General features: G+C 31.5%; 2 protein-coding genes across 3 annotated transcripts; both read right to left on the reverse strand.

Annotated features, from left to right (window-relative positions):
- Nucleotides 1–7494: 7494 nt before the first annotated feature.
- On the reverse strand, nt 7495–13888 carry LOC124923611. The gene is made up of 14 exons (XM_047463577.1): nt 13005–13888; nt 12844–12930; nt 12053–12162; nt 11909–11959; nt 11637–11808; nt 10792–11112; nt 10297–10500; nt 9723–10217; nt 9450–9659; nt 9183–9371; nt 8837–9000; nt 8590–8742; nt 8428–8506; nt 7495–8179 (listed from the first exon to the last, which is right to left on the reverse strand). Exons 1-14 carry the CDS (start codon nt 13449–13451, stop codon nt 7712–7714), a joined length of 3150 nt encoding a protein of 1049 aa, XP_047319533.1. The 5' UTR covers nt 13452–13888; the 3' UTR covers nt 7495–7711.
- Nucleotides 13889–14845: 957 nt separating this feature from the next.
- On the reverse strand, nt 14846–17037 carry LOC124927413 (protein ABIL1-like). 2 transcript variants are annotated; one of them, XM_047467819.1, is made up of 9 exons: nt 16814–17037; nt 16582–16664; nt 16353–16503; nt 16171–16270; nt 15994–16095; nt 15623–15707; nt 15493–15548; nt 15341–15402; nt 14846–15268 (listed from the first exon to the last, which is right to left on the reverse strand). In XM_047467819.1, the coding sequence occupies exons 1-9, from the start codon at nt 16904–16906 to the stop codon at nt 15113–15115; spliced, it is 888 nt and encodes a 295-aa protein (XP_047323775.1). In that variant the 5' UTR covers nt 16907–17037; the 3' UTR covers nt 14846–15112. The 2 variants fall into 2 exon arrangements, with proteins under 2 accessions (XP_047323775.1, XP_047323774.1); XM_047467818.1 differs by having other exon boundaries at nt 15341–15405.
- Nucleotides 17038–17959: the final 922 nt, after the last annotated feature.

Raw genomic sequence — 17959 nt, forward strand, 5'->3', positions numbered from 1 at the left:
CACTTCGTCCGCCTAGGCCAAGTGGCGAGGAAATATGGTCTGAAATTGCACAATACATGTTTGTTAGTAAAAATCCTCACGTAAGTCCATCGGGTTTTGGTGAATATCATAAATGGACAAAGAAGAGCATTTTTTGGGAGCTACCATACTGGAGGAAACTTCTTATTCGTCATAATCTCGATTTTATGCACATTGAGAAGAATGTATTTGAGAATATCATCCATACGGTTATGAACGTTAAAGGTAAGACAAAAGACAACATAAACGCTCGAAAGGATATGTTTAATATTTGCAATCGCCCTGAGTTACATATCGACCCTCAAAGTTCGTGTATGAGGACAAAGAAGGCGACTTACACTTTGACGAGAGATGAAAATCGTATTATTTGTCAATGGCTTAAATCTTTGAAATTCCCGGATGGTTATGTATCCAATTTAAGTAGATGCATTGATAGAGACGAAACAAAGTTAATTGGATTAAAAAGTCATGATTGTCATGTTTTTTTAGAAAGGCTGGTGCCAATTGCCTTTAAGAAATTACTCCCCAAATTTGTGTGGGGAACATTGACTGATGTTAGTGATTTCATGCATGATCTAAGTTCTACAACATTGAATATTTCTAAGATGCAGACTTTGGAATTAGAGATTCCCGTAATTTTGTGCAACTTAGAAAAAATATTTCCACCGTCGTTTTTTGATTCAATGGAACACTTGTTGGTGCATCTACCATATGAAGCAAAAATCGGAGGACCGGTTCAGTATAGATGGATGTATCCATTTGAGAGGTACATATTGTTTATATGTAAAAACTATTAATTTGTGTTCAATATTTGTTTAATTTTTTCGTGTGTATTGTATTTTTTATAGGTTTCTTAAAAATGTGAAGCAGAAAGTAAAAAACAAAGCCAGAATTGAAGCATCAATTTGTAATGCATATATTCTGGAAGAGATATCTACATTTGCCTCGTATTATTTTGAATCTAATATACAATGCAAACAGAGCCACCCACAAAGAAACACAGAAGGATCTGTCAACAATAATGATGCTTCAATTTCGATTTTCAATTATCTTGGACGATCTAGTGGCGCTTCAACTAAATTAATTTTGAATAGCCAGGAAACATTAGTCGCTCATATTTACGTGCTCTTAAATTGTCCAGAGGTAGATCATTACTACAGGTAATAAAAATTTATAACGTATATTAATCAATTTATCTTAATTAATTTTGAGATTGATATATGCATGTAGGATTTTTTGTGATTTAAACACCAGTTTACCAAAAGATGAAATAGACCGCCAATTCACATCATGGTTCTGATGTAAGGTGAGGAAATAAGTTTAATTTATATGTTGTGTGTTTGAGTATTATATTTAATTTTGCATTAATAATTTATTGTAAACTTGTATCTTATAGATTGTTGAGGAACATGGTCCTTTAGTTTCAAAAGGATTATTGTATTATTTGTCTTTTGGGCCCAAAACACCCGCAACAAGACATTCAATGTACTTCGTTAATGGGTTTGTGTGGCGGTCAAGAGATTTTGGATCTAACAAAGCAACCATGAATAGTGGTGTTTGTGTGCATGCTGATGACGCAGACTATTATGGACTTTTAGAGGATATAATAGAAATTGAATATCCTGGTCCAAGTTTACGTATTGTTCTATTTAAATGTTTATGGTTTGACCCAACCCGTGGTTCAAGAGTTGATGAAACATATAGGTTGGTTGACATAAACATGAAACGGAAGTATGCAAAGTATGACCCTTTCATTCTAGCTCAACAAGGTATACAAGTCTACTTTGCTACGTATCCGAACAAAACAAATCAGATAGGTGATTGGTTGGCTGTTTGTAAAACAAAGGCAAGGGGAAAAATAGAGAAACAATGGAGTGATGATTTGGTGTATCAACAAGAAGAGCCAACTATACAACTAGATGTCCCCCTAAATATACCACTATATGATGTCAACAATTTAAGTGATCCTAATGGTATGGTTGACGAGCTCGATGATACAAACGTAAGTGAAGAAAATGAATTTGAAGATGTTGAATGGGAAGGAAGTGAGTCAAGTGGAAATGAATCTGAAGGGAGTGGGTCGGAGGAAATTAGTGAAACTGACGAATCATTGGATATTTTTTGATGCTTAATTAATAAGTTTATTTGTTTAAATGTTCAACTCTTTGTTATGTTTAAAGATTCATCTTTTATTCTAATTAATTATGATTATTTAATTTTATGTTCAAATATTAATACCATGGGATGTGCAATTCAAATTGTAATTTTATTTTATATGAAAGTCGCAAGGCCAGTTGCGATTTGATACGTTTATTACAAAACAAATTACAAATAACTCTAATATACATAATGCAAAATACATTACTTATTTATTTATAAATGAAACTAATAAATAGATTATACCATATCAATTGTTATTCAACTTATATTGCAATATTTAGTTTTATAAAGTTAAAATAATAGTTGATAAATAGAACAAGGAATTTTCCAAACTACTTAATACGTACATTGTTTATCAAAATTGTTAGTAAAAACCCAATGGGTTAGCTCTTACACAAGTTGTTCATATCTAATTTTAATATTATTAATTTTACTTATTCTATAACTATTTATTTATTATTATTATTCTTTTGCAAAATTAGTATAATTAATTTATAATAAATGATTATATACAAAAATAAATAGATACTCCGTACAATATGTATAAATAATTAAGAATTAAGTTAGTAAATTTATAAATAATAAGTTTATAGATAAATTTAAATTTCATTGATTCTTATTCAATAAAATAATGTAATATACAATTAATTATATATATTTTTTTATATATAAAACAAATATTGCAATTTAAATTTGTATTAACATTGTAAAACAAGTTACAAAATAACTCTATAATAAGTTTAATACAAAATAAATTACTATTATTTCTAAATGAAACAACAAATATAAATTAAACAATGTCAATAACTATTCAACTTAAATTCCAATATTAGTTTTATAACAATGGATAAATAGCATTGAAATTACAAGTTGCGTACACATTCAAATTGAATAAAAAAAATATTCTAAGCTACATAATACCATGTCTCTTAGAAGCTACCTTAAACCTCGATCATCTACATTATTTATCTATTCCGAATATTATCCTATCCAGAAAAAAAAATTATGATCCAAAAAATATTTACCTTGATTTCAAATTTATGTCAACAATTTTATTAAAAACTTATTAGGTATATGAACATATATATAAACATGTGTTGTTTATTTGTAAACCTTTTAGTTTCACATATTCATATATAGTTATGTAATATTGTTATGCAATTTTTATAACTAATTAATTATTAAAAAAATTTATTTTCTTTTCATTTCTAAAATTATAAATACAATTTATTTTGCAATTTTACTTTAAATGAAAGTTGCGAAAAAATTATAAAATTAACATGAATGCTATTAATACAAAATAAGTTTTTAAAGTTGATTGATAATTATTTATTTACATATTGGTGTCTAACTTTGTAACTTATTTAAAAAAAAAATTAAAATTTTTATTGTTATCACAATTTTTTAAGGATAGAGTACGTAATAAGTTAAAAAGATTTTGTTCAATTAATTGTTATTTAGAGTTTATTCAAATTAAATTTAAAAATAGTCCAATTTAATTAATTTTTTATTTTAAACTTATTTTAAAATTATGGAACGGCTATAAAGTATCACTAATTATTCAATTATTCACCATGCAAAACTTATTAAAAAATAGTTTCAAAATTAATTAAGAATTAATTAATTTAATAATAAATTTTATTTTCATTTATAATTCTATAAAAACTTTAAAAAAATATCATATTTTTTCTCACATAATAAGTTGCTCTATTATCTAGCAGTTAAAATTAAAATTACGAAACAAATTAGAAAATTGTATTGATCAATTATCTGTAATGCAAGATGAATAACAAAATTGTTTAGAAATAATTCAAAATATATTTAAAAGTAATTTAATTTACTTTTTAATTTAAAATTGCAAAAAAAATTGTAAAGTAACACAGTTTTTTATTATTGCAAAACATATTGAATTTTTATTTAACATATAATTAATAAACTTTAAAATTATTTAAGAATTAATTAAGAATAAAAACATCTTAATAAAATAAATAATAAATCAAATTATATTGTCTTATATTTGTAACTTCATTCGGCAACATATAATTATAGTTTTGTTGCGAAACAAATTACATGTTAGTGTTAATAATATTTACTACAAACTTAATTGTACAATAAGATAAAGATTAGAGTTTTTCAACTTTTATGGTCACTTATTATTTATCTTTTATTAGAATAAAGATTACAATTATAAAAGTGGATGAAAAAGTTGGAATATATATATATATGGTACCTAAAATATTAACAACATTATTTGTATTATCTCTATATTAATGTTTCTTTAAAAGTTATAATGATTACTTGTTATAAAAAGTTGCACCATTTTAATTAATAAAATATTATTCCCTCTTTAGTGACCGGTTTAACAACAATTTATTTGAAGTATTTAATTTTTTTTATCAATAATCAATTAGTATAAAAAATGTTATAATATTTCTACTATTTAAAATTTATTTTATAATTTAAGTTACATTTTCTAAAAAAATGTGTTATCTTGTTTATTTATATCTGATTTATTATCTCGAATTTTTATAATACGAATAATATTTTCAGTTGTTGGTGATCGTTTATTTCTTATACTCTCCGATTGTTTTAATGATCATTTCGAGTACTCGTTATTTGAATTAATGATAATTAATTGTTTTTATGAAAAAATCAATATATTTGTCTTTTCATTGACTTTCCAATATTGGAATGTGGCTCATCTCTTTTTATTACTCAATTTAAGATGATGTTGTGTTTATTTGGCATGGTGTCTTATTTAGCCAAATTGAATTTTTCTACTCGAATTTTTGTAAGTTGAATATACTCACAGTCATTGGTAGATCATTTGTTTTTTATAAGTCCTGAATGTTAATGATCATTTCTCGAGTATTTATTCATCCCTTAATATCAAACAACACAAAATTATGCGATTTAGAATTGTTTTACATATTTTAAATAAAATAGTTATTGATATAAGAAATTTTACAAGTATCCTTCTTCTATCATTGGTACTAGCCTAACCAACTATTTACATTGTTTATTATAACAACCTCCCTATTTATTATAATGAAAAGAAAGTTCAATTTTTCTATATTGGAATTGGGATGGATAGGAGGGGATTAGCCCTTTGCAAAGTGAAGCCAAATTTCTTAAAGTTATTGATATAAGACATTTTAATTACAAGTATCATTCTTCTATCATTGTTACAAGTCTAATGAACTATTTACATTGTTTATTATCACAACCTCCCTATTTATTATAATGAAAAGAAAGTCCAATGTTTCTATATTGGAATTGGGATGGCTAGGAGGGGATTAGTCCTTTGTAAAGTGAAGCCAAATTTCTCTTCATTGTCCAAGTCTTTTGGTTTAACCTCACCCTCAGTCTTCCAATGAAATGAATTAATCAAAGAGCCCAACACTGTTGGGATGATTCTCATTGCTAGGGATAATCCGAGGCAGACCCTCCGTCCACCTCAAAAAGGAATCAATTCAAAGTCTTGACCACGCACGTCAATCTTGGAGTCAATAAACCTCTCGGGTTTAAATTCCATTGGACTTTTCCATTTCCAATGATCAGGGTTGCGATCTATTGCCCACATGTTCACCAATACTTGTGCTCCAGTTGGTATTGTGTAGCCACTCAATTCAACTTGACGAGGGATAAGAAATGGGATTGGTGGACGCATTCTTAGAGTTTCTTTTATAACCGCTCAGGCACATTTGAGTCTTCAACTTGCTTCCTTACACCAACTACTCACTCAAGCTCATTTTTTGCAATTTGCACGTTGAGTGTTGCAATAATTCTGACATTGCCCACTCAATTGTGCTCGATCGATGTAGTTTCTGTTCCACCTATAAATATATTTTGAATGATATTACAAAAATTTAAATAACACTCAAACAAATTGAATCATTTTTTATAACCAATACACTATAGTATAAGATTTATTTTGGAATTTTAGGATTCATTTTTATATTTATTAAACAATACATTTATGATGTACTAATTACTAAGATATTATGAACATATTATTGAAAAAAACAAGCTATTTTTTTTTATTAATTTATACATTAAATATTTTCGATTTAATAATCTTTTTAAATGAATGGTTAAAAAAATATTAATCGTTAATCTTCAATCTCCATTCTCTCAATAAACATGACTAGTTTGTTCTAAAATGATTATTATATATATATTTAATTTATTTTCACAATCATCATAAAAATTTAAAATAAATTTATTTTTATTAAGTATACAAATGAAAATAAATTAAATAAATTCTTTTAAATAAAAAGTGGTTGAAAAAAATAAATATTTAATAAATATGTAAAATTAAAACAAATAAGAAAAAAGAAACTACATACCATACCCAAGTGCTCGATTAGTTTTCTATAGATTCCTTGGGAGTTCGATCTCCCGATAAATCTTAAGAAGCGAGTCTATCGCGTCAATATCTCTCAATAAAGTTCCCGTCAACATCTTCTTGTCAATAAGTCCACCGATCAAACTCAACAACTACGAGAAATACAATGACATGCGTCTACGTATTCTCTGCGGATCAATTCCACGTAGGGCCGAGAAATAGTCAACCATATTTGGTTTTCCGGCCTCTAACATAATGTTCCAAACCAAGTCCTTGAAGTCTTGAGCCTCGTCGCCTCCTCCGAAATCGACCAAGTCAGTAGAGAAAAGAGTGTTTGACAACACGTTACACATCCATCGATGTCTTGAATGCTGCCCGACCTATGTCCACATGCACACATTCATTTGACCTAATTTCAACGACATTATCGGGCCATATATATGTTGGTGCCAACTTCGTAAGGGACTAGTGAGGCTTGTTGCACAAGTGGAGGAGGTTTCCAATGACCGGCAAAGGAAAGGGGCACGGAGGGATAAGTCTGCGCCTCGCCGGACTTGGAGGAGGAGGTAAGTCATAAGAAGAACGAAATAGAAAAACATTGTCATCTTTCTTTTTCTCTCTCAATTGAATCTAGCAAGCTATGGATTAGGATTGTATAATAAATGTGAAGATATAATTTGTATATATATCTCATCTTAAATGGATTAGATATGTGAGTGTGTAAAATGATGCATAAAAAATAGCTTTATACATATAAATATTAATTTAGGAGGGATGATTATTTATTATATTTAATATAAAGTATAAATAGATCGAAACAAGTGTAAAAAAAGAAAGATAATATATAATTAATGAAGAGAGATGATTTTTTTATATATATATATATTAAAAATGTTAATGTATTATATATAATTTGTTCAAGAATTAATTTAAATGAGTTTGACTTTGGTACTTACCTGAAAGAAAAAAAAAGATAAGTTCAGAACAATTAGAGTATACATTTTCAAGCATCCATTGACAATCATAAGGATGCATCAATAATTGTTACATAAAATAAATAATCACACTATTTTGGACCTTTTTTCCTTACAAGAATGAACCTAAATTGAAAAAAAATATATTATGGTAAATAAAAGAAGAAATGAATAAGCTATCAAATTAGAGTGTTAGACTCACCAACTTCATCTACCTTAAACGTCTAGCTAGAACCGTGGTCGTGGTCGAGTTCGAGTCTAAGTCCTCCTCCTCGGGCGACGGCTTCAAGTATTTGCCTCCTATGGTCTTCTGGTGATGTTTTCTTCTCATCCTATCTAGCTTGTCTTTACTTTGTTTCTTTTTCTTCTCTTTCTCCATGTTCTTCTGATTCCTTTCCTTTTCATACATTCCTTGCCAGAAGACCTCACCCGTCGATGGCCATAGCCATTCATTAGATGGATGGTCAGATTCTGCCTCTTCGGCTAGATCCTCGTCCATGCTCTTGAGGGTGGTGTACTCAAACCACTTCACCCACATCTGACCCCTCCTCCGATTCTTAAGGGCGTGTTGTTCTTGCATAGCCCCCGTGTTTGGATTCACATACACCATATGCCTCCCACTATGATATGCCCAAACATTCACAAGTAGCTCCAGCACCCGAGAGTAGCAATGCTTGTCCTGTTACAAGCGAATGACTGTTGTTAATTCGTAAATCTAAATCAAAAGCTCATTGGGGCTTGTTACCTATTCTTAAATTATTTGAAGAAAATATATCTTGTTCAACAGATTTTAAATGTAACAAAAAGGGTATTTTTGTATTTTAGGTATGATTTGAATGTATAAAATTAAGGATGGGATATATGGAGTTATTTGTCTTAACCCTTTATCAAATCAGACAAGTGAATTTCAAAAACACAAAAAATCACCTTCCATATGCTAAGGTAACAATGCCCGTGTTTTGGTTGTCCTATGTACATTTGTGCGTCCAATGCATCAACAAACATCCTGCACTCGTAACACCCACAAATAAGATATGATCCTAAGACAGTCTAGGAAAAAAATAGACGACTAAACATGGATTTTCGAACCTGGAGAACATTACAAACTCCAAAAAGGATTTGGTTGGCAAAACCCAACTATGCCTTACGGACCATGTGTCACCATCAGCAGGCATTGAAGGAAGAGACGTGAAGTTAGTCTTTATTCCATACATGCGTTTCAGAGTCTCCAAAAACACAAATCTGCAATTATTTATTTGACCTTTAATCAATTTTTCGTCAGAGACATGCCAATATGCCCGGCAAAAATGAATTCAATCAAAACGCCTTATCATACTTGCAATTCCCAGCATTGATAGCATCACAAAATGACCAAAAGTCCTGTTGTAATCGGTTCCGAGGATCCTTATCCAAACCAACCCAAAAGTATAGGGTGTCTCCATGCTTTCGTGCATTGATAGCATCTAAAAGTGCAGTTTCAGCCGCCTTCGACAAAGATTCCTGTTTTAAGCCTAACATCAGACAATACACCATTTTGGAACCTATCTAACATAAGATTGTTATCCTTTTAACATAAGAGTTTTTTTTCACTATACTTTAATTTGTTCTTATTGAGCATCAAACTTGAGAGCTCGGTCTCTTGTTACAAAACTCTCACCACTTCGAGAGTGAAAGAATTATACCTTTTGTGCGGTAGCTCTCCAGGATTGGAACCCAATCCATGCATTTCTGTGAATGTGATCGACCCGGTTAGCTATAGCAAGAAATGCTCCATAGTCACCAAAGGCGTCTCGATAGTAAGGGTTGTTGAGAAGTGGAAGTCGAGAAGGTGCATCAATATCATCTCCACCAGGCCTTCGGCCTCTTGTAGACTGCCAATCAATACGCGTGTTTAAAAAAATCTAGTAAAAGCTAAAGAGTTCGTCATAATAAAAAGAAACATGACTAACCAGCCCAATTCCACGGTAAAGAGATGAATGATGCAAGAAAGGCCAGGTTCCCTCCCCGATGAATGGTTCATATATGCATAACGGTTGCCCTGTCCTTTCAAGCTCCCCATCATCCCTTTCATGCAAATCATTCTTAGTACGATCAGCCCGTTTGGAACTTCGGTATACTTCATCCCATGTCCCCCGAGGTTGATCGGTTCTGTCCTTCAACTGCATTAAGTCAACAACAGACATAAGTTCTACTCGAGGATTAAAATTAATAATTCGTTTTACCTCTTCTTCTTCCCTTCTTTTCTTCGTATTGACCATCTCAACGTACTTCTCTTCCTCCCAGATAGAATACAATAACGTTTCGTTTAGAGGAGGAACTTGAACACGAGAAACCACCTCAGATCGAGTCTGGTTCCACTGTCCAACTATCTTCTCCAAAAATTGATTGCTCCTAACCGTCGTTTTAAGATGTGTTTTTTTATCAGCAGTGGACTCGAATAGATACCATTGCCATTCCCCTTTCAGTTTCACCGGAATCTCCGATATGGGTCTGCAGGCAGCAACTTCCGATGGGAGATAGAGTATTTTCTCCATGAGAAATGCATATCCCTCGATGGTCTCCGAAACCATGAAGTTCTTAGCAGCCTCTCGGGCGACTGATGCAATATTACGAGCTAAAGGCGATAACTTTCCTTCCGATATCACTTCTCTTAGTATTCGAGTGAGTGAGTTTATATCATCCTTCCGAAAAAGATAACTGTTTACCCTATCATGAACCTAATCGATAAGAAAGATAAGTCAGCGTTTGAAATATCGAAAATTCTAAATTTAGAAAGAATTAACTTTCGAAACATACATATTTGCTAATCATGGGCAAATCTGGAGCAATTATTGGTTTCCCCATGTACATAGCTTTAATCAAAATCTCCGGAAAAGATTGTTCTTCAAGGAAGGACCCGTATATGACAAGATTAGCCAGATTCAGTAACCTGTCTGAATCTTCATCATCGGGAACATGCTTCACATTATCCCTCGGGAACTGTAAGTTGAGAGCTATTGCCTAAAAGAGGAAAATCATCAAGTCAGCGATATCTGAAATCATAAAAGATGCCCATTTGGAAACACTTTCTGGATATGGGTCCAGATCCGAATCCAGATGAGAAATCGCCAAAATTTCTGAATTTGTGTCTGTCTAACTTCTATTCCAAACGTGATCTTACCCGGCATAAAAAAGTGTTTCCAAATAAATAAATTTATTGACGGTTTGACATCTACATCTAGATTCATAAAGTATTTTCAAATGGGCCTTGAGAGAACTTCAACAGACAGAAGATAAATAAGATTATTTTACCTCCACGGCCATACTATAGTTACTTGCAGAATCACCAGCCAAGATGATGATCTTGACCTGTGCATTAGAACTTTTATCGGATAAAAGATCAGTGGAAAATGGTGACAATGCCTTTAAAACGAGGGCATGTTCCAGCCATAAACTTTTGTACAAGAATTTACTTCCCACAATTACAATAATGAAATCGTCAAGCCCATAACCCATCTCAGCTCGGGGATTATCATCTATATATGTAGCCAAAATTGTATCTGCTTCCCAGGCTACGGCTGGAGAACCCGGAATGACAAAATAGTTCCCAGCATCAAATGCAGAGTAAAACATCTAGAAACAAGATTTTAGTTGCGAAAGGAGAAAATTAATTCACGAACAATGCCAAAGAACTTTCATAGTATGAAATACAGACAAAAGACGCGATAAACCAAATTAACGGTGATAGGCTACAATTTGGTCTTATTGATCGGTGGTTCAGTTTAGTCGGTTTTAACAGTTGAATATTATATCAAAATTATTTAGAGAAAAACTAAAGACAAATAAGAAAAATATCAAAAGTTAAATTATTAAATGAGAGTATCTCACTACGTGGTTAAGGTCATCACCACCAAGGTCAAACAAGCCCTAAATAAGTTAAGTGGATTTATATAACTAGGAGTGCTTAGCAGTTTGGTTGAGTGTTTTTAACTGAAAATTTCATCCCAACTGTTACCATCGATTTTCCAAAATCTTCAACCATCGGCTTGACAGTTGAATAGTGATTGATTTGGTCGGTTGTATGTCTTCTTATTCAAATTCCATTAACATCAATCATACAAACAATTATACGTGATATCAGTGGAAGTAAAATTTACCGGTAGTGCATAGTTTGGGAAGACGATAACATTGGCACGGTTGAAGAATCTTTTCCACTCATTTATAATATCAGCCTGGTTGTTCGATACACATGTTTTCAAATAATCAGCAAGTATGTTGTCATGGATGGTCCATACAAGAGGCACATTCTTGAATGGTTCCTGCAGAAGACTGCAACAAGTAAAAAAACATTCACTTCACTTCAAACACCAATCAACAATTCCCCACCAACCGAAAAGAAAACAGCCCGAATAAGAAATGTCATTTTTACCTAGAGAAAACTTCCATAGCTCCTACAGAGGTAACAATCACGCCATCATACCTGCCAAATAAACAAGAATTATTGGAAAATACAAGTTTAAGAACGCAAATATGACATAAAGACACGAGAAGATAGAAATATGTTTGAACTTACTTTAACCAATCTATAGCTTGTGCCATAGAGCTGTCGGTTCCAATGAGATTTACTCGCGCGCCAACTTTTCTCCATACAGAATATGCAGGACCATTTTCAAGTGCGTAAACCTGCAATTAATGTGAGATTCATGCCAATACAATTCATAACACAAAAATAATGACAAGAAAATTGGAAAATAAATTAAAAATAAAGGTAATTGTCTTTCATTGCTTCCACGGACCTACACCCTTCATAACCCCTAGCCAAACATTCTCTAGATCAATAATGTTTGTTTCCTCAATAATACCATATATCAACAATGACCCTATTTGAAAACTGAAGGATTTGTAACGCCATAAGCCATTATCTTCTCATCTACAATAATGATTTGTAGAAGGATTGTAGATGAGACGATAATAGCTCTACCAGTCACCATACTACTACTGTTAATAGAAAACTTTTGTTTCATAATCTGGGTCGACAAAGAAACCGTCAATGAATTTAGGGATATAAGTCAAACTAAATTCAATTACAAGCTGGATGAGTAATCTGGAAGATGGTTCTTTCAAGTGAAGCCAATAACAACGATAAACCTCTTATCTGATCCAGCTCCAGATTTTCAATAGTGGGTATAGATGAAGAAACCAGTTCAATCATCTTATAAAAAATATAGGATCCCCAATGAAGATTTTTTCAACTTTCCATGTAGAATTGACATGGAAGGAAGGGTTTCATTCTCCATTCTTTCTAATACTTCAAATAATTAGCTAGAAAAAAGGAAAAGTATTGAATTCACTTGTACAATTTACCTCAATTTCATATCCAATCTCCAGCAATGCAATGGAAACTGTACTCGTCAGTATCTGTTGTGAATCGATATGAAGATCTCCAAAAATCTACCAAGTAAAATAAGAGAACAAAAAAGTTTCAAAACTGACCATTTAAAGATCATAAAGAAAATTGTACTCACCAGAGCAAGAAGAGGCTTCCGGTTACCAAATCTTACTCCTCTTCTTAACAGAGAAGATGAATTGAACTCATTAATGGACTCTTTCTGAAACAACTTATTCAATAACCTGGACGGCTCAAACTTGATATCTTCCCCAAAATCCACTTCCCCAATCTTATCCCAAAACATTGAATCCCAACCGTCATTATTCATTACCTTCCACGGAACTCCCGATTTATCAGAACCCGACCCGGGCAAAAGCATCTGAAGAAGAACTACAAAAGAGAAGAAAACGGCAACTGCGCAAATCCAGTGCAAATAATGGATCCTCTTTAACAATAACCATCTAGCAGACCTCGATCTGGGTCTTTGACCAAATGGGTGTCTCTCATTCCTGCCTACCGGCGAAGAAGAACGAAGAAAAGGACTGTCCCTCTTTAATGAAGTACCATTTTCAAGAGAACCCATTAAACTCTCTCAAGATACACTCATACAGACTCGAAATAAACGCGATTGAGCAGAGATTCGAAGAAGGAAGATAGGAACAACGCCGGTATTAGCTGTTGTTTCAATAGACGGGGTTTGTGCATATACTTCCATCAATTAAAGAAAGCAAAAAAGGTATATAATTTTTAAGACAGCTACTGTTGAGACTAAAGGGTACACTATAACTTAAGCAAGTACAAAGATTTGGGTATCACCGATCGTCGTCACGGATGGGCCTCCATAGATCTATAACATATTTTCCTGTAGTTTTCTCGTGTGCCCCTTTGCGTGTGTAAACAAATTTCAGTAAATGGATTTTACAGTGACAAAAGTACTGTACAATTAATTTGGAGGTAAGCTGAAGAAACGTGAACAAGGACTGAGGAGAGAGAGAGAGAGAGAAGAGAGAGAAACCGCCATTTTTCCTGGATTGTAGTTTAAGGTTCGATTGACCTTTTGGTGACCCTCGCTAAATAATCCGAACGTTAAAAAATTGACGGAATTACCATTTTTAGTCAACAGGGCGTTAAACAACCCCATCACAATTTTTTTATTAAATCAAGTTTTATAATAATAATAATAATAGAATACAATACATTTAATCTGTTGGTTAATTTGAATTTATTAATTTTATCTATAAACGAAGGATTGATAAATATAATTTCATTTTCACAATTTTTTAGTTTTTCTTTCTTATTATTTTTTTTTGTTAATGATTTAAATTTTTATCATTATTCACTTTCTTGAGTGAATTAATCTTGTCACGTCAAATTCTTATAAAATACAAATGTTTGTACAATTATTTTTAATATATTGAACTAATCCATTATCAACTAATTTTTTTAATGCTCTTATATAGTAAAGCATAATTAAAATATAGTGAAGGATGATGTTTATATTAATGCTTTTCATTTTTTTATTATTAAAGAAATATTATTTAGAGTACAAAGGAAAAAATTAATATTTGTTTGTAATTTGTATTTATGAAATTTGGAATGAAAAGTAGGAAAGAATTTTGTATTTCAATTTTAGGAATGAATAAAATAATTAAAAATGTATAATTACCCAAAATGAAACAAAATGAAACAGGGAACAAAAGTATTAATTTCGTTCCAAATTTATTAATTTGTGTTTTATATAGCAACTGGTAGTTTTAGTTTATATTTTCACAATATTGTTTTTCTTTTTCTTTTTTTATCACTAAAAGGTTATATAATTTTCTTTAAAAATAAAATGAAAACTAATCCATTTTTGAAATAAATAAATAAAAAATAACTAACTAATACACTATTAAACTATTAGGAATAAGCATATTTTTGTCACATCTGAAAAAGCCCTTAAATTATTTTTTTTCTTTCTTAATGTTATTCAAGAAGACAATGAACATATATATATAGGCTCTGTTTTTTTCGAGTTTTAAACGTAAAAATGGAAAAATTAATGGTTTTTAAGTAATGTGAACAAAACACATTAAAATAAGAAGTTAGTAACATCATCGTATGTCCTGTTAAACTATGATCGATCACTCAACCACCAGCTGAGCAAACATTATTCAAGAACAAGTATCACTTATTGTTAGAAAAAAAACATTTCCGAACAATCCATTCTAAACTAGGAGTAGTGGGAAAGATAAACTTGGATGTTCATGAGATGGTTCTGATTCTTGAAGCCTTCTGTTTAGAGAAGAGAGCCGACAATACACTCTTGCTGCGGATTAGTGGATTAGCAGCCTCCCTTTTCTTTGTCTTGTCGAATGATTTCAATGCATTCAACTTTTTCGATCCTTCAACAGCCGAATCCTGCAAGACAAACAAAATTGAAAAATGTGTTTCGCTTATGACTTCAAATGGGTATTTTAATAGTAGTAGTACCTTCCCCGAGACATCTATTGTCGGGGATATCGAGGCTTTTGTTTGAATGTTTTTCTCATCATCTGCTGCAACAACAACAAAGTATAAATAAACTATTCCTCTTAATGTAATATGAAACATAAAACATTAAAACATGCCAAATTCAGTCATACCTCTTGATAAATCGAAAACTCCTGAAATTTGTCCAGATGTATTTGTATCGCCATTACTGCAAAAGGCAGAACATCAATACGAAGAAGCCCTTTCTAGCTTTCTATAAAATGTCAAAATTATTGGACTAACCCCACAGACACACGGCGAGTTCCTTCCAATGTGGATTTTGTTTCTGTTGCCAAATGCCAAGACAGAGTTTTTGAAGCTGGGGTACCTTCATTAAGATGAGTATTAGGCAGTATTTGATAACGCACTTAATCTAATTATCAAAAATCCCTTAAGCTAGAAAAATCTGGTTAAATTGGTAAACTATTAATGACTTAAATTGTTAATATAGTAAGGACACTTGTAAATTAATCAAATAAGTTAACAAAGATAAGCATTTGATTCGAATCAACTTACATATCAATATTTCCATTTGTTTTATTCATCATTTATATCTCAATGACACTAAATTTTCAGTTTTCAATATCCACAAATATACTGCAGTTATAGTTTACCTGATGGGCATAAAATCCGCGATCTTGATTGACCATTACTACTTTCTCTTGTATCTGTCGACTGTGTTTGTGGGCTAAAATGTACCTTCTTATTGATGGCATCTGGTTAGGAGATTAAACCTAATGAGTGACTAGCTAATAACAAGTGCAAAACACAAGATAGATAGACAAGCTTACTTGGCAAAACATAATGCTTGTGATGCCTTGGTATGATAGAAAATAATTGTTGCTGCCTCATTCCTTCTTTGTCAGTGTATATTTGGCATGTCATAAATCGCTTTTTAACAAAAGAAATTGAAGTTTATGTAACCTAGAAATGGTTTTCAATTAACAATTAGCAGAACAGAATCACTACTAACCTGATTCAAGAAAGAAACATCCAGTTCCATGGCTGAAACATTACTAGTTTGTTGATCAAGCAGATCATTCAATTTAAAAGCAACTGTGCCAAGGTGGTCTACAGCAGTGACCAGAGCTCGTACTGCATAGTCTTTTAGGTTACCAAGAACCCTGTAACATTGATTCCTAAGTTTAATTAACCAGATGATTTGAAATACGATCTACTTAATTTAGTCAAAGTAGCCTTACATTTGTTTCTGGTCATTGTGTATATATGACTTTTCACAGTATTCTGCAGCGGAATAGAGTTGTGGCTTTAAATTCTTGAGTTCCTGAAAAAACCCAGGAAGATAATTGATAAAGAAGTAATGGAGATGATCTTGATCTAAAACTGAAACTGAAACTTGAACATGCAATAGGAGAGGATATAATATTGAGATTCTGAGAATCAAAATGTGAGCAATATCTGAAGGAACGAAACCTGAAGAGCTTTGACGAAATTCTTGTTGTGATCCATGTATTCCTCATCGTAAGTCATCGAAGGAAGGACGGGCCACGGATGGTCCGGTTTCATCTTCTTAAGTTGATATTGGAGCAGTAAGCAGCGAGATCTGTTGGAGAAAGAAAGCTTAGAGAAGAATTAATAATGAATCGATCGGTGATGAAGAAAGTAATAATGAGTTGAATTTAAGTTTGAATAGGAATGAAAGAGATGGAACTGGAAGGAGAGAGAGAGCGGGAGCGTTGATGATAGAGAGGTTGAAGATGATGAAGAAGATGATATTACGTCGTATTTAATGTGGGTCAGGGAAAGGTAGTTGAAACCACCTTGCCATTTCTTGCCGCTATCATTTTATTTGGAAACACCATTTTTATATTAAAATGTTCTAATAACATGTTTAATTGAAAATCTTAAATAATTGTATTTTTACAACACAAACGCATAATATTTAAATATAATAACTTCGTCGTCGTCTTAATCTGCAACATCGTTGTCTCAAAATGGATCGATAATTAGGAGGCTTATGATTTGTACTTTTTGTATGATCTCCCTATCTAGGACTCTTTTTTAGGTCATCCACTCGAACCTCATTCTTTTACAATGCTACAGATGAACCTTACTCTTCAGGTGACCATCTTCTGCTGATTCATTAATACTTGTATCATAATCATAAAAAGACAAATGTGAAACTTAGAAAAATAATGGATATGTATGTGAAATATTTATACATATTTCAACATCAATTAAGGTTTTATAATATTTTAAATGTTTTAAATATTGAGGATATAAATTTAAACAAAATAAATATATATAAAATAATTTTAAACAAAAATAAATATTAAAGAACAATTTAAATCATGATAATTTATAGTGATCTTTCAAATTATAAATATCATTATATTTATTATCTTTATAATTTTTCATTAAATTATTATTGTGTTTTTCACTAGATATATCAACTAAAAGTATGATTTTAAAAGATTCACTTGTTTGTGAACATAATCTTAAAGATTAAATCTAAAACAACTCTAAATAGCTATATTATAAATGAATGGACTTATCGTACTCTACTATTCACCCTGAGATGTATTATATTTTAACGGTGAATATTCTATAATTATTTTA

This window comes from Impatiens glandulifera, chromosome 2 (assembly GCF_907164915.1).
Source record: "Impatiens glandulifera chromosome 2, dImpGla2.1, whole genome shotgun sequence".
NCBI lineage: Eukaryota > Viridiplantae > Streptophyta > Magnoliopsida > Ericales > Balsaminaceae > Impatiens > Impatiens glandulifera.

Excerpts from the sequence above, each read along its gene's own strand:
- LOC124923611 (XM_047463577.1), bottom strand. The coding sequence starts at position 13,451 with ATGGGTTCTCTTGAAAATGGTACTTCATTAAAGAGGGACAGTCCTTTT. Across the intron at positions 9,660-9,722 it reads AAAGAAGGGAAGAAGAAGAG|TTGAAGGACAGAACCGATCA; the intron begins GTAAAACGAATT and ends GACTTAATGCAG. Across the intron at positions 9,372-9,449 it reads TTTACCGTGGAATTGGGCTG|TCTACAAGAGGCCGAAGGCC; the intron begins GTTAGTCATGTT and ends ATTGATTGGCAG.
- LOC124927413 (XM_047467818.1), bottom strand. The coding sequence starts at position 16,906 with ATGAAACCGGACCATCCGTGGCCCGTCCTTCCTTCGATGACTTACGAT. Across the intron at positions 16,271-16,352 it reads ATGTTTCTTTCTTGAATCAG|CGATTTATGACATGCCAAAT; the intron begins GTTAGTAGTGAT and ends TTTGTTAAAAAG. Across the intron at positions 15,549-15,622 it reads ACTCGCCGTGTGTCTGTGGG|TAATGGCGATACAAATACAT; the intron begins GTTAGTCCAATA and ends TGCCTTTTGCAG.